Consider the following 14,355-nt stretch of genomic DNA (forward strand, 5'->3'; position numbering starts at 1 on the left):
ACACGTTCAGTTACGTATATAATTCAACGTTGCGCCGTTGCAGCAACGTTATGTATAAGATATGGGGCATAAATAAACTGCCTCCAGAGTACACCTGAACTTCGTTATCGTAAATTTATTATTTTCCTATTTGCCGTTAGACACGGTTACTACGGGCGCCGTAATTACAGACCACCGCGTATGGAATATGATCGTTATTTCAGAGATAGGTGCGGTACCCGCTCTTGTTCAAACGTCGGGTAAGCTCTGTTTGTACACTCCCGTCTATTTATTTCTATCGAAAAAATGGAACGATCCACGAGCGCCGTTTTACTCTTTTCATTCGTTCGGGCCAACTTTTCATCGGGAGTGCGATTCGAGCCCGTGAATTAAAGAATCGAATTTCAAGAGGGTCGTGAATTCGGAAATACCGTGCGCGTTGAGTATAACTGATCCAACCATTCGATAACGAGGTTAACGTCCAAGTTGCTTTACCCGAGCATAACCAACGGTTTCCCCGGTTTCCTTCCCCTCCATATCTTGCCCAGGGTTATCCCGCGTGTAATATAATTATTGGAAGTTTGCCGGTAATAAGCCAACCGTTGATTAGATTTAGTGAGTCCCTAATGATCCGTGGCAAACTCCATGGCCGCACATACCCTATTACACGCGGTATAACATTTTCGAAAGACTTCGCCACGCCCTGTGAGCCACCGAAGCGCCGATCGGGTATCGAAACGTCTTCCGATACGGAGCTATAATGATTCTCGAAATGGTGAACGATCGGTGAATCACGTGGAATACCTTCGGATGCCAGATGTGAAAAATTCCTGGATCGGTTGCCCGAATGACCTTGATGTTGCTTCTGACGTATTTTCGGTAAAGAGTGACGTCTTCGCCTCCCCAGCCAACGATGTCTTCGTCGAAGCCCCGAACCCGTAAAAAGTCGGATCTGCCGAGCACACGTGAGACATCCCGCGATTTACGAAAGAAATTCCTCTCAAGTGAAGCTAAAAAAGATTCCAAACGTACGGAAAACAGACGCTCACCTGTACTGGCAGGTCATCCCGTATCCAAAGTCTCTCCAGAATCCGGTATCCCTCGAAATGACCAGTTGATCCGTTTCGGGAGGTACTTCGCGCCCTTGAAGAGTGTAGACCACGTGAGGATTGTACAAGCTGAAAACTATCGGGTAATAAACTTTACGACCGGGAGCCGTGTTCCAGCGGCATCTGAAATGTGACGAAGGAAACAAAAGAAAAAAAAAAGAAAAAGAAGAAGAACGGTTTATTGGCGGGGGTGGTCTGGCGAAGGGCTCTCGAATTCTCTGATCGAGAGAAAAGGGCGAGTCTCACCTGTCCAAAAACCTCGCACTAAAAACGACGTCAACGTCGCACATGAATAGGAGTACGTCGGCCTCGCCCCCCCAGGCCCTCTCGGCCCCGACCCGTAATCCTTTCCCTCGGGAGAACGTTTCGTTGAGCGCTAACAACCTGAGGTTCTGATTGCTCCCACCGCTTCCTCGCGTCATCAAAACCCTCGACATTATCGCCCTGGCTTCGGAGAGCCCCTCGGTGCCGAAATATACCACGGTCAGATGTACCCTCTTGTCATTTTTAAGACCGATCTTGACGAACTTGTCCATGAAACTCTGGAAGGTGCTGGTCCTGCCGGACAACGGGAGGATAATGTGTATGAGTTCCTTCTCCTTGGCGGGTAATTGTTTCTCGATTCCCACGAATTGTATCGGAGTGTAGGGTCTCATCAGCGTCACTTTCGTGTAACCGTTGCCGGTGATCTGGGTGCTTTTGTTCAAGTTTTTAGTCCTGAAGTACATTTCGTACTGAGTGCCGGTGGTCGGTTCCACCCTGTAGAGTCCTTCGAGAAAATCTTCGACCGTGTACTTCTTCGTGGTCGACTGCGTCGTGTTTCTGTTAAGCGTGTCGACCGCCTTGGCGAGCGCCTCCAGCAGATCTTTTCTCTTGAAACCGATCGGTTTTTCCACAACACGTTTACCTAGCCCCAAATCCACCGGGTAAACCCTCGAAAATGTAAAATGGCTGAAGGCTATCAACTCGTATTCGTTGTTATGGGGAAGACCTTGGGATATTTCGGCCAAATCAACCTGACGACGCGCCGCCAAACAGTCGCCAACGTCCGTGGCGTTCAGCATCGAAGCCGCCTCGCTGTGGCCAGGTGGACCACCTGAAACATAACGAAGCAAAAACAACAAAAAAAAACAGAAACAGAAAAAAAAATAAACAATTACGTACTTTTTAGTTCGTTGTTGGATGTTAATGTTCAGACGGCGCGAATATACCGTGGAATTTTTTGTCGCAGGGAATAGGAATACGCGCGTATATTAGGGGCGAATTTGTTGAGCTTAGGTATTCGGAATTTTTCGGCTTTTGAAATTACGAATTACCGGGGAGTCGGACGGTCGCGTAACGAGGGAGAAAATTGTGTTACCTCCCGCGGATCGTTCAACAGGGTGTTGTTTTGGAAAAGTGTGCGTCGGGATACACGCTCAGGGTACGGGGTGGCGGGATATCGGTTGTGCAGTTTTTGCGTTTTACTGGCTGCGAAAAAAACGAACACCAACAATAAAAGAATCCATCCCCAGAGACGGGCTCGGCTTAACTACCTAGCCGTAAAATCAATGCGCGTTATACCCGCGAGAGAGTGAAAAAAAAAAAAAAAAGAAAGACAGGCGAAAAAAATGGAGAACGCCCGTATCATGGGGAGGAAAAAAAAGGAAAGAGGACGTTACCATTGTATCGGCGGTATAATAGAAGGAAAATAATATACATCCAGTTTTCGGCGGTGATAAAAATCTTAGCGAAGATTCCCTCCGTATAAATTTTGAGCCGTTTTTTATTTTTATAACCCGCTCTTATACGGGTATACTACACGGTTATTTCCATTTCGTATTTCCGGAATATCCGGGCGCGGACCGTTGAAGGCGACGTTCTAAATTTTCGTTACAACCTCAACATCGACTTTTTCAGAGGGGTAACGTAGCTGCGTAAGGGTAAATATGAAACTACACGATAGCCGTATATGTCTACGTAGGGGGACTCGAAATTGATATGAAAAACTTTGAGAAAAATGAAAAGCGCGAAATTCTTCGCTCCCCGGAATTTGTTTTTTTTTCCACAACGAAATTTAGGCGATGATGTATGGGCAGGTGCACGACCGTTCGGAGGGAATAAATAGCGACGGGTATACAGGGGAGGACTTTGATGAATTAATATCTGGAATATTTGGACGATCTTGTAAGAATCATTATTACTATTATTATTATTATCAATGTGCGTATTCACGTTAAATCTGCACCGCGAACGTTAAAATGAAATCCAATTACGGCCCGAGGGATCGTCCCCGAAATATCCGATATCGTCGATATCGCAACATCGCCGGATACGCACATTACGCGTATTGTTCCACGGCGAAGGGAGCAGTAAAAAAGATTAAATTCGTTAATATTTTCGGATCGAAATTTTCGAGCCTAAACAAGGATAGTCGAGTCGCTCACTGAGTACCAATAGCGTCTTTGCGGCATCGATAGTTTCAAGCGTTTAGACACCATCTCCCGAAACGGCGGAAAAATGTTCAACCCCTTCTTAGCACCCGGAATGAAATCAAGCGCGCTATATACGACGTCCTCGCGGTTCTAACTTACATAAAACATGAGCGCTCTAATTTCTGAACCAGCTAGGCAACCGCGTGATTTTATACCGTCTAACCGCGGCAGACGAAGGGATATGGAAGGACGTAGGTAGGTAGGTAGGTAGGTAGGTGGGTAGGTAGGTACCGCGGCGGACATCGCGTTGATGCATGTATTATTATCCGCCAGCGGGATCTGAATTTGAATGGGATGTCGAGCGAGACGGAAATTCGAGGGTGAAAATTAACCGGAGGCTACCGCAATCATCGATTCTAGGATTTTGAGAATCTCTTGAGCAGTCGACGAGGATAATGGGCGTTCGGGGATCGCGGTTGCCTACATACTCGCGAATGTGTAATGCGAACGTACGCCTGTCCGAGTTCATTGTTCTTGAGAGATTGCGGATGTATCAATACCTCCGATGGAACCGGTGGAAAATCGGATCGCCTCTACATCGACCCCGATTCACGTACCGCGTTACGCTATGTACGCCGCGATATTTCGTTCGCCGGAGGATTTCGCGCGCACGATATAAAATCGAATCAAGTAAAACCCGATGAATATGCAACCCGGCTTCGTTACCTGCAGACTATCCGAAAACTACGTATGAAACGTTAACTCGATTCGCGAAATAAGATTCACGGGTGGGTCGATTTAACCGGAATAGCGACTGCGGACGACGAGGTGTAGAGAGGAACGAAAAATACAAGCGAACTGTATCTGAAAAATTATTTGGGTAACTCGATTGACGGCGAATTAAACTTTCGCGGAAAATTGGGGGATTATGATCCGGGGAGGGTGAGGTTCGCGGGCGAAATTCGAGGAAGTTGTTCCCGACGATGTGTATAAACTGCGAGTGAGGAGAATTTATTGAGTGAGACGGGTTTGAGATATTTTGCAAAGTACCTATACAAACTCGCAGGAATTCCGAAGACAAGCAGTTTTCGTTTTAATGCGAATACTTGGAAACTTTAATCATTCAAATACGACGTCGCGACGCTCCGATTAAGCGGATTATACCCGGAGATGATCGTCGGATGCCTCGAGACTCGATAAGATCCGCGTGTACTACGAGATTTCCGATTTTAATCACGAAAGAATTATGAATTAATTAATTCCAAAATTCCGATCGGCGAATTTGCATTATTCTCATTACGAATGCGACGCGAAACTCGGAGTGACAGGTACACCTGTGCGTCGAATCCAACATTAGCTCTGAGGATAACCTCTTCATGTTTTACTTCCGGATTCTTTGTCACGATTATTATTACAACAACTTTTATCCCCCCCCCCCCCCCCTCCACACCCCCCTTTTTCTCCGTCTCTGCAAATGTTCTCTAAAATTTCACTGCGCTTAAGTACTTTCGGAGATTGCAATTTCTAACGTCAAACTTTTCCTCGGCAAACTTTCAAAGAACGGATATTCACGAGCTGTACGAGGTACGTACGTACGTATACATCCGCAAGGACGTACACACCTAGTTCGCAAATCGTTGACGGTCGTTCGGTACCCACGTAAAACTCTGACCACGTAAAACTAGGGGAAAAACGGAGCGGACTGACGTATTCGAACGAAAGGGATACGCCGAAACAATCGAAGTGCAGGACCGATTTTACTCCGCGAAAGTATTTTTTCAAAAGACGTTTTTTACGTCAAGGCACAAGGGCACGAGTAGATGAGGACAACGTGTACGAAAAGCCGATCGTCTCCACCCGAGGGATTTGAAACGGAACCGTGAAATCCACTCGAAACTTTTACCCCGGCCTCGATTCTCCGGAAATGAATATCGAGCGACAAAAATCGAGGGTGAAAATTATTCGACTGTTTATAAACTTTCGATATCAACCGCGCAAACCGCACCGCATTATCTCCGTTCCGGATTACCCAATGGCCGAGTTTTTTTTTCAATCCCCGTCGCTCCGTCAACGAGCCAATTAATAAATGTACACGTGGTTAACGGGGTAGTGATTAACAAACGAACCTGTCAGCTGGAGTATCTGCAACTTCAGGGTTCTTATTTCAGCCGTGAGTCTTTCAACTTCGAGCCTGGTCTCTTCTTCCCTTTGATTGGCCTCGGCGAGACTCGTCGTCGTAACAGGACCTGAAACGACATCGGGAAACGAAGCGTGTTTCTTTTCTCTACCTTTTCTATCACCTGGGAACGAATAAATTGTGTCGAATTTCTCCGAGTTAACAAAAACCGAGAGGAGAGGAGAAAAAATAACGTTATCTCCGACGCGAGCCGCAATTCCAGGGACATCGCGTAATACGAGCGAGAAGGTCGGGCGCTGCGCATGTAGTACGGAAACTTGGGGATGCCTGGTCTATCTCGTTGCATACATAAATAATATCGGAGATCGACCGATGAATAGCGAAGCTGCAATTCGGTCTTTGATATCAGGTATCCAGTCTATGGAAACTTTGAATCTATCCATCCACTGCCGGAAATGAGCTCTCGCCGATGCGCCGCGCCTCGCCTATCAAATTCATACAGACGCAACGTACGGAGCACAGACGCACCATTCCTAGATGAATTATAGCAACATCGAGCGTAAACGAAATGTAACATACCCCTCAAAGTACACGCGGTGAATGGGGGAAAACATCCCGTTACAATTTAATTCGCGTTTCACGTGGATCCTTCTTGCTTTTTCCTATCTTATTTACGAAGTGGATGCGCGATGCGGCTGGGTAATATCCGTACCCTACGTACGAGTCCCTTCCCTCCGTTCGGTTCCTTCCAATTGAATGCGGACGTTTTTTGTTACTCTTTCGCGTTGCACCTACACATCTGCGGTACGTTTACCTCGCGATACGTGAATTGAGAAAAATCTTACGTCAAATATTTGGAATGTTTTCTCAACGTATCGTTGCGTACTCGAGTATATGGATACGGAGTGACGTAGGAAGTAGCGCAAGAATCGTACTCGTGATTGAAAAGGACAGCGGAAAATATGGAGCGTTTGTGGGAGGGGGTAGCCGAGTTTTCGAGGGATTCGGAATATTGTGTTCGCGAGTGGCAATTAAACTGATCGTTAGATACGACCGGGAGTTGTATGGTGAAATAACGGATCACGTGGCATTAATCACTCGGTTTCTTTCCGTTTCATAAGTGAGACAAATCTTTCACGCGTATTTATGAATCTATCATAAAATCAACAGAGGCGAAGGCGGAATCCCGGCCCATTTATATCGTTTAGACGTGACGAGTTACAAAAATTAGGCTCCTCTCATTCTTTTGTTCGCCATGCCCACGAAAAAGCGCCAGCTTTTTTTTTTTTTTTTTTTGTTACGCTTTACAGAAAATAGACTACCCTTTTTCTCTCATTTTTTGTGATTGAGAAATTTTTGTCGCACTTTTTCTCTCCGGCCACAAGTTTTTGAGAAAGATTAAGATCAAAAATGACAATTTTTTTCAAACATTTTCTCGTTTCTATTCTCTCGAGAGCGAGAAAGGGTCTGGGCTAAGAATATTATGACAGATGCTCTTTGCATCGGTTCCCCTCGCACGATCGTCGATTATCCCAAAAGTGACTTTCGCGGCGTGAAGTTTTTACCCTTTTTCACGTGCCAAGAAACAGCGACAGGTCCGGCTATAATTCATAGCGAGTTGAAGCGAACACTCGGTAAAATGGCGGTGTGCCAACCTACCGAACATTATCTGACCCAGAACGAAACCTGCAACTCTAATGCGGTGAAAATTATTCCCGCGATAGTCACGCGATCGGAAATATTCATCTTATTAGGAGAATTCCAAACCCCGTCGGCGAAACGAAGAATCTCGACTCGTCTCACCCCACGCCGGGGTCTAATGACTCGCAATCGGTCGGGGAGTGACAAATCAGGTTAATTATAATTTAGAAAAACTATTTCCATCGCAGCGACGAGCGAGAAAAAAAAAATAAAACAAATATTAATACAACCGGGACGATTGGATATAAGCTCTCAGTTACACAGAGGCTCTTTATCAAGTTTTCGACGCCATCGACAACTTTTAATGGATTTTACCGAGGCCTTATTCCTTTTTTAAAGCCGGTTGTTTCATAACTACCCATCCTACGGTTTCGCTCCGCGGTATCGTTCGGGGCTCCTTCTCGCTAGTTCTTTCCTCCCGACTCTCGTTATCAGGGGTGGTGTAAAGTGCGGAATTATCAATTCCCTACTCCAACGACGCGTGCGCGTCGAACGGGGGAAACGACGTCTGTGCGTCATCTCCGAGCATACGTAACGTGTACACATGTCGATGGTAAACAGAAGCGTCGTAATGACCGACGATGCGTTATGGAATATAAACAAGCCGCGACGGCAGAGGGGGCGGGGGGCGGTTTCATGTCCGGTTGCGTCACTCCGACGTCCCCCGGGCGTCGCGCAGCCGAGCGTCGGTTTCAACTATCGAGGGCGGCTACGTCGCCGCGGATCACGTACGTACGTCCTCGCGAAGTACACCGAATGTCGAAAAGACGAGGGGGGTGAAAAATTCGCGTACAATATCGGCGAAACTACCGTCCAACTTCGCGTCAGATACACGTGATGTACGAGCCGCCTCGCGTTTCCGGTTACGAAGGTGAACCTGTATCAAGCCAAGAAATTATCTGTTTCGCAAACTAATTAATTCACCTAAATATACCGCGCCGATATGGCCCACGTACACGTACACCGGTTACGCGAGGGTAAAAGCACATCGGCTGTGATACCCACTGCGCGCTCCGTAGTTCGGATGGGTAAAGTTAATTTCATTGAGATAATTATGATCGATTCCCCGGAGCTTCGATTGACGTCGGCGAATCGACCGTCCGACCGAAAGATACGGCGGAGGCGTAAGGATAAGATCCGGATTTTCGACAATTTTCAGGCACATTCGGCGCGCGATTTGCAATCGGATATTTTTCGCGCCTGCGGCCGCGATTCTCTGCAGACACCGCGTAGACCGCCGGACCTTTTTATTTCCAATTTCTCCCGCGCTATACACCGGCGAAACCATCCTTTTCCATTCGGATTTTTCTAAACTTTTACCTAAAAAGCAAAAAAAAAAAAAAAGAAAAATGAGAGAAGCTTGGGCGCAGGATCCGACGGACAATAATTGGAAAGTTTCTTGGTAAAACTCCATTTGAGTTCGGTAACGATATTATGCCTCTACAGACTAAGGGCATCCGCGTGTACATGTAATCTATGGTCTGCGTAAATATGTACGTGTACACGTAGAGTGGGAAATAATTCAGAAGCTCAAGAAAAGGCAACTAAAACGAAATTCGCCAACTATGAGAGAACGAACCACATCGTACCCACCCGCGGTATAAATATGTGCATCACGCGTCAAAGTTCATCGCTCGATCCATTCTGACTCGCTAATTAATTTAACGAAGACGCTTAAATGCGCGCCGGTATTTAATATTTTCGAATATTTCTACGATTTTTTTCGCAATGACCGGACAAAAAAAAAAATGCAATTATATCCGTTCGCCGGAAACCGATGTTATTTTTCAGAGCCGATCGCCCCGTCGAAACGATAAAAATTTTCCAGTCGCGAGCCATTATCTCCGGAATTATTTACGACGAGGCGTCGATGCGGCTGGTTGAAATTTGCAATTTCTCGATAGCGGAGATCATTCTGCTTTAACGTCGAATCGGTAGAGACGTAAAATTTTAAGGCGAGCCGGCAAACTCTGAGCCGCGGTGCTGTACGTTTCACTTATCGTCAGACGTCCTCCGCGTGCGGTAGTTCAACAATTTCTGGGTTATGACGCAATGCGCAGCCCACCGTATCAATCTTGATTACACGCGCGTCACGGAAAATAACAGGTGTTGTACGGCCGAAAGGTAGGGTGAAGCAAAAAACGCGGCTGCGAATACGCGGGGCAAAAACAAGTTGGAGCTTCGGGGCAGTTGGAATGTTTTGTCGAAAACGCCCCGCTGGTTGGAATCCATTGGAAACGAATGTTGCGATCCCTCTACGAGCCCGTCGAATTTAATCATCGTCGTTCATCCCGTCCTAATTTTTTTCCGCCCACCATTTTTTGAATTTTTTCGTTGTTCCACACCGCGCTTCATGATACGCTTCCGTATCCGCGTAGCTCCGAACAGACGCTCTCCAACAATTCTCGAAGTTTTAGACTTCCGTAATCATCGGCCACAAACAACTGTTCCCTAAGTTTGCTTGTGGCCAACCACAAGATCGCCAAGGATTCAAGGGGTGAACTCGATTTCCCGGAACCCTTCGAACGGATGAAAATTACTCCCGGAAATTCTCTTGTTCCTGATATTGGCTGCGTATGATTAACCGGGTGTACGTTACCGTACATTGTTTCGGGTGTACCTACAACTTGATACACGAAGGATTTCCTCGCTGTGGGAAAAAAATTAATCCGTCGTAGTACGACATCGATGGCGTACGAATCCAGAAGCACGAGAGAATCGTGCGAAAAATTCGATGAATTTCGACGTCGGGTTAACAAGACGGCGTAGGATGCGATCGCTTTGATGATCCTTGTAACGGCTTCTCGTATAATATTATCGTACCGCGGGTTTGCTAAAACAGCGGTTTCTGATTTCGACAGAAGTACATTCCCTATAGTTTCCTCAAACTAACCTTCTCATGCCTGACTGCTTCGCATTCATACCGCGAAACAATAGAAATTTAATTAACAGCGAGAGGTATTTCTACGAGTGATCATAATTAGGATAATACCCTATCCGAGGAACTGCGAGCGTCGTATCCTTACCCCGTCCCTCCGTGTATCGGAGCCGAGAAAGTTGCTCTCTCGTCTTTTCAACTTTTGCTCGGAATTATTTCCTTTCATTTTTCAAACGGTACGTGTGTCGGTAATCGATCGAGCTGATGACAATGAATTTCATCCCTCTCTCTCTCTCTCTCTCTCGTAGATTTTACGGAAATAATTTCATTCCAGATTTAAAATCCACGATAAAATACGGGCGCGTCTTCTACCTATCCCTTAACCGCATGATGCGCCTCTTTTTCAATTTCATAACGTCAGAGACATTCGAGAATCAGGATATATTTCATTTCCTAGCAATTTCTTAGTTCGTCTGAACTTGCGCTCGTGCGCCGCGATGAAAATACGGATTTTACTCGAGAATAAAAACGGAAAAAACCCTTCCAATTTTAATGCACGTTCACGTTATCCCGATCTAATAAGAACCGGACAATTTTCCTCTCCTTTTTTTCTTTCCCAACGTATACGTACGTACATACCTATCGTTTCAGGGAACTTGATCCCGTTTGACGTTCTACCAACTGTATGCAACGTAATATCCCGTATAATTACTGGGAGAACCCGGCAAAACTTCACTACCAACGCCGACGACTGGGGTACCGCACTGTACAGTGATTCTCCTCGACTATAGAAGTTCGCCGGGGTTTTGATCGTTACCGGAAATAGAGCGAAAACTTTTTACCGGAGCTGCAACCACGACAGTTTTCATAACTTCAACAAGACTTTTGTTTTTACGCCCCCTTGTTTGTACGGGGGGGGGGGGGGGGGGGGGGGGGGGAGGGAGAAAACGGAACGACGCTCGTTGCTCAAAATAGATAGATAGGTTTAGAGAAAATTGATAACGAATTCCGTGCAATCGATGAAGGAGGACTTTATTTCCGTGTAATGAAAAATACGTCGTCGCGGATAAAATCCAATTTTATTTTCGCGATAAGAATGCGACGTATGTCTGGCGCAACGTCGTTTAATAGAGCGAAGTAAAAGATATCCGGACCCCTTTGTGACCTGATTATCCAACGCATCCATCAGTTGGCTGTCAAACAGATTAATTTCCGGTTTGTTTCGACGCGGACCACCGTAACCTCTCGTACATCCCGAGGGATGCTGGAAGCTCCCGACTCGAGGGTTCGTTACTTTATTCTGATCCCACAAAAGAAGAGAAGGGAATGAGACGGAAAAAAAAAAGTGGAAAAAGAAAGATGTTACATCTACACATTTTCCCGGTGGCAATACTCGAGAAAAGCGGGACAAAAAAAAAAAATAAGAAAGGCAATCGAAATGGTAATTTGTGATATCGAGTGGTATAAAATTGATGAAATATTTTTTTCTATCTGGTTATTTGGTGATCGGTGTTAAGAAAGAAAGAAAAAAGTCACTATCCTTCGGTGTAAAGGCGATCGACACAAATGCGCCGCTTTTTCCGGAGTCCCGTTTATTGCAAAACTTTCGCTGTCCAAAAACACGTCGCATATCAAAAGCAGCCGTGTCGTCGGTTATTTTTCCGGCGGAAAAAAAAAATAAACAGCCGAGCGATATCGTTCGAACGTTCGTCGATGCGCGCGGGGGGGTAGCTCGCTGTTTTTCGAATCGCCCCCGGAGGATATATGTATATCCCGGTAAACAGAGTAAACTGGATCGGCGGTGTTACCCGCAGGTGTAACACCCCCCCCCCCCCCCCGATGTAGTTGACGGACCTCGGTACGACGTGTTTGCGTATTATTCAAAACGAAAACGTGCCGATGGATCTCGGAAAATTGCAGGGGCGGTTGGATTTTCAACAGAGAAAATTCGCCCCGGACAATATTTACCAAATTTTTGGTCCGCTCGTCGATCGACGCGAAAAATCATCCACCCGATGAAATCCCCGTCGACGACAGTTTTCGCGGAATCGTCGTCATTGTTCGCTAACGGTCATACCGCGGGCGTAATTAATTGACCGCGTACTCCAGACGAGACGGTGATTCCCCCGTAGGTTACCGAGCAAATATACGCGACGCACCGATTCACGTCTAGAAATATGTACGATATGTTCGAATAAGGGAACACAAGCGGCATTGAGCCATCGCTAATGTTGCGATTAACATGTATAGTTTGTTCGGGCGAACGCGTGTCACATTCGGCCCCGCTTTGATTAATTGATCGATCGTTCCTCCGCGTGATTGATTGATTGACTGATTCGTCGGCCGATTGATTGATTGATTGATTGATTATAAAGGCGGGTAATTATTTACAGCGCGATACTCGCTGTTCAAATCAACTTGGCGCGAAAGCAATCTCATTATTCGACGCTGCACGTCCGCCGCACAGCGCAACGAACTCTGCGCGGCGAGATTCGCGGCAGGTGAGAAAAAGGTGAGAAAAATTTTTAGCAAACGGGAAAAAAATAAACGCATTAAGTGAAACATGGTAAACAACGGGGTACGAGGTTGTTCCTTTTTTCTCTAGTTTGCCAGACGTTAGCGTGGAGAGGCTAAACTTATTACTTGTAAAGCTCGTAGCTCAAGTCTTCTACTTACATACGTCGTCCTAGTGGATCGCCTTGACACTCCCGTATAACGACGTACTTCTTCCCGCAGTCTAGTCACGTATTTTCCAAAGAGGACTTCGGACGTTTCGGAGCTTGCAGAGTCGGAAAAGAACGACGGAAACCTTACTGCCCAAGAAAATAAACTAACCGCGGCGCTCAAATCTTTTTCTCCCAGCCGAGAGACGTGCCGCTAATATTTAACGGTGCGCGAGGACGCTTTAATTGTCGATCGCGCCGCGGCGACTGGCGAAGAAAATTGGTGAAAAATCAAAAATTCCGCCCCCCCCCCCCCTCGACGGGGTGTTCAACAAATTTCGGATTTCGTCGCGTCGAAAGAGAGATAAAATTTCGTGGTACCGCCCGCGTGTTTTATGACCTCTCGCTCCTGAGCTGGCGAAGCTTTTATTCCTGACGTACAGTTATACGGGCGAACGGTCTCCGGGGTACACTTTTTCCGGGTTTAAAAAATAAAACACGTATGTAGGGCGGGTGTACCCACCTAACAACTGCACGTTCACGTGTAGTTATTCAAGGTGTACATGTACCGGCTATGGCGGTAAAACTTTTCAGGCAAAAGTTACACCGCGCTCACGATTCAACGGGCATATTATATTCCCGTGACCCGCGAAGAAAGAACATTGCAATGATATTCGCTTTTTTGAGTCGTCCGCACCCGACGATTCGCGGCGTCGTCGAATTTTCTTCCAAAAACTCATCCCCGGCGCGATTTATGGCCTTCGATTTTTCGAAAACACCTCCGCACGGCCCGGCGCAAAAACTATATCGCCGTATCCCCAGCCGGAGTATTTTACGCCCGTGTAAAAAGTGGGCGTATTTTTTACCCCGAGAAAATAGTGTTATTTTGACGCTTTGCCGGGGGGATACGTATAGCCGGGTATGCATGTAAAGCTGGCGTACACCGTAATGCGAGCGGGTGCGGAGCAGCGTTGTTCCGTATATACCTATATCATCGAGCGAGTACAGCTCATGAATCTCAAATAGCTTTCCCCATCATAATAATAACCCGTACGGCAGGGAAGTTATAGCTTCTCTTGTTTTTCTTTTTTTTTTTTTTTTTTTTTTTTTTTTCAACTTCATCCCCCAGTTTTACCGAATCAAATGATACGACGATAATACGCGGTAATAAATAAATGCGGGACGATGAGAAGCAGACGGCGTGTTTCTTTCGCGGTATAAAAACGCACACGTTTCACGTCGAACCGGATTGAATTCCGCTTCGATTCTTCGGCGAGTATATGTAATTTCCTTCTTTTATTTTATTTTTTTTTTTTTCTTCTCTCCTCAAGAATTTTTCAAAGCTTCGGCGAAGAGCGTCGAACTATCGATCCGCCGAGCGGTTTCCTGCTTCCTTTTTTCGTCTCGTAATGACGAAGACGCAATCCTATAAATGTGGCTCCCCAGCGGGGCTGGTGGAACGCGAAATTTGATA

The 14,355-nt window shown here is 46.2% G+C and overlaps 1 protein-coding gene across 6 annotated transcripts in view; it reads right to left on the reverse strand.

Annotated features, from left to right (window-relative positions):
- The window catches only part of LOC105690400 (chondroitin sulfate N-acetylgalactosaminyltransferase 1), a 63,393-nt gene that overhangs the window by 3,592 nt on the left and 45,446 nt on the right, over nt 1–14,355 (reverse strand). For 4 of the 6 annotated variants that reach the window (XM_048657530.1, XM_048657529.1, XM_048657532.1 and 1 more), the window contains 4 exons: nt 5,629–5,802; nt 1,335–2,184; nt 1,029–1,211; nt 784–931 (listed from right to left, as the gene is read on the reverse strand). In XM_048657530.1, the coding sequence (XP_048513487.1) occupies nt 784–931; nt 1,029–1,211; nt 1,335–2,184; nt 5,629–5,802 (1,355 nt within the window). The remainder of the gene's footprint in view (nt 1–783; nt 932–1,028; nt 1,212–1,334; nt 2,185–5,628; nt 5,803–14,355) is intronic. The other 2 variants (XM_048657533.1, XM_048657534.1) reach the window with 2 other exon arrangements.

The sequence above is a fragment of the Athalia rosae genome, chromosome 6 (assembly GCF_917208135.1).
Source record: "Athalia rosae chromosome 6, iyAthRosa1.1, whole genome shotgun sequence".
In the NCBI taxonomy this organism is placed as follows: Eukaryota; Metazoa; Arthropoda; class Insecta; order Hymenoptera; family Athaliidae; genus Athalia; species Athalia rosae.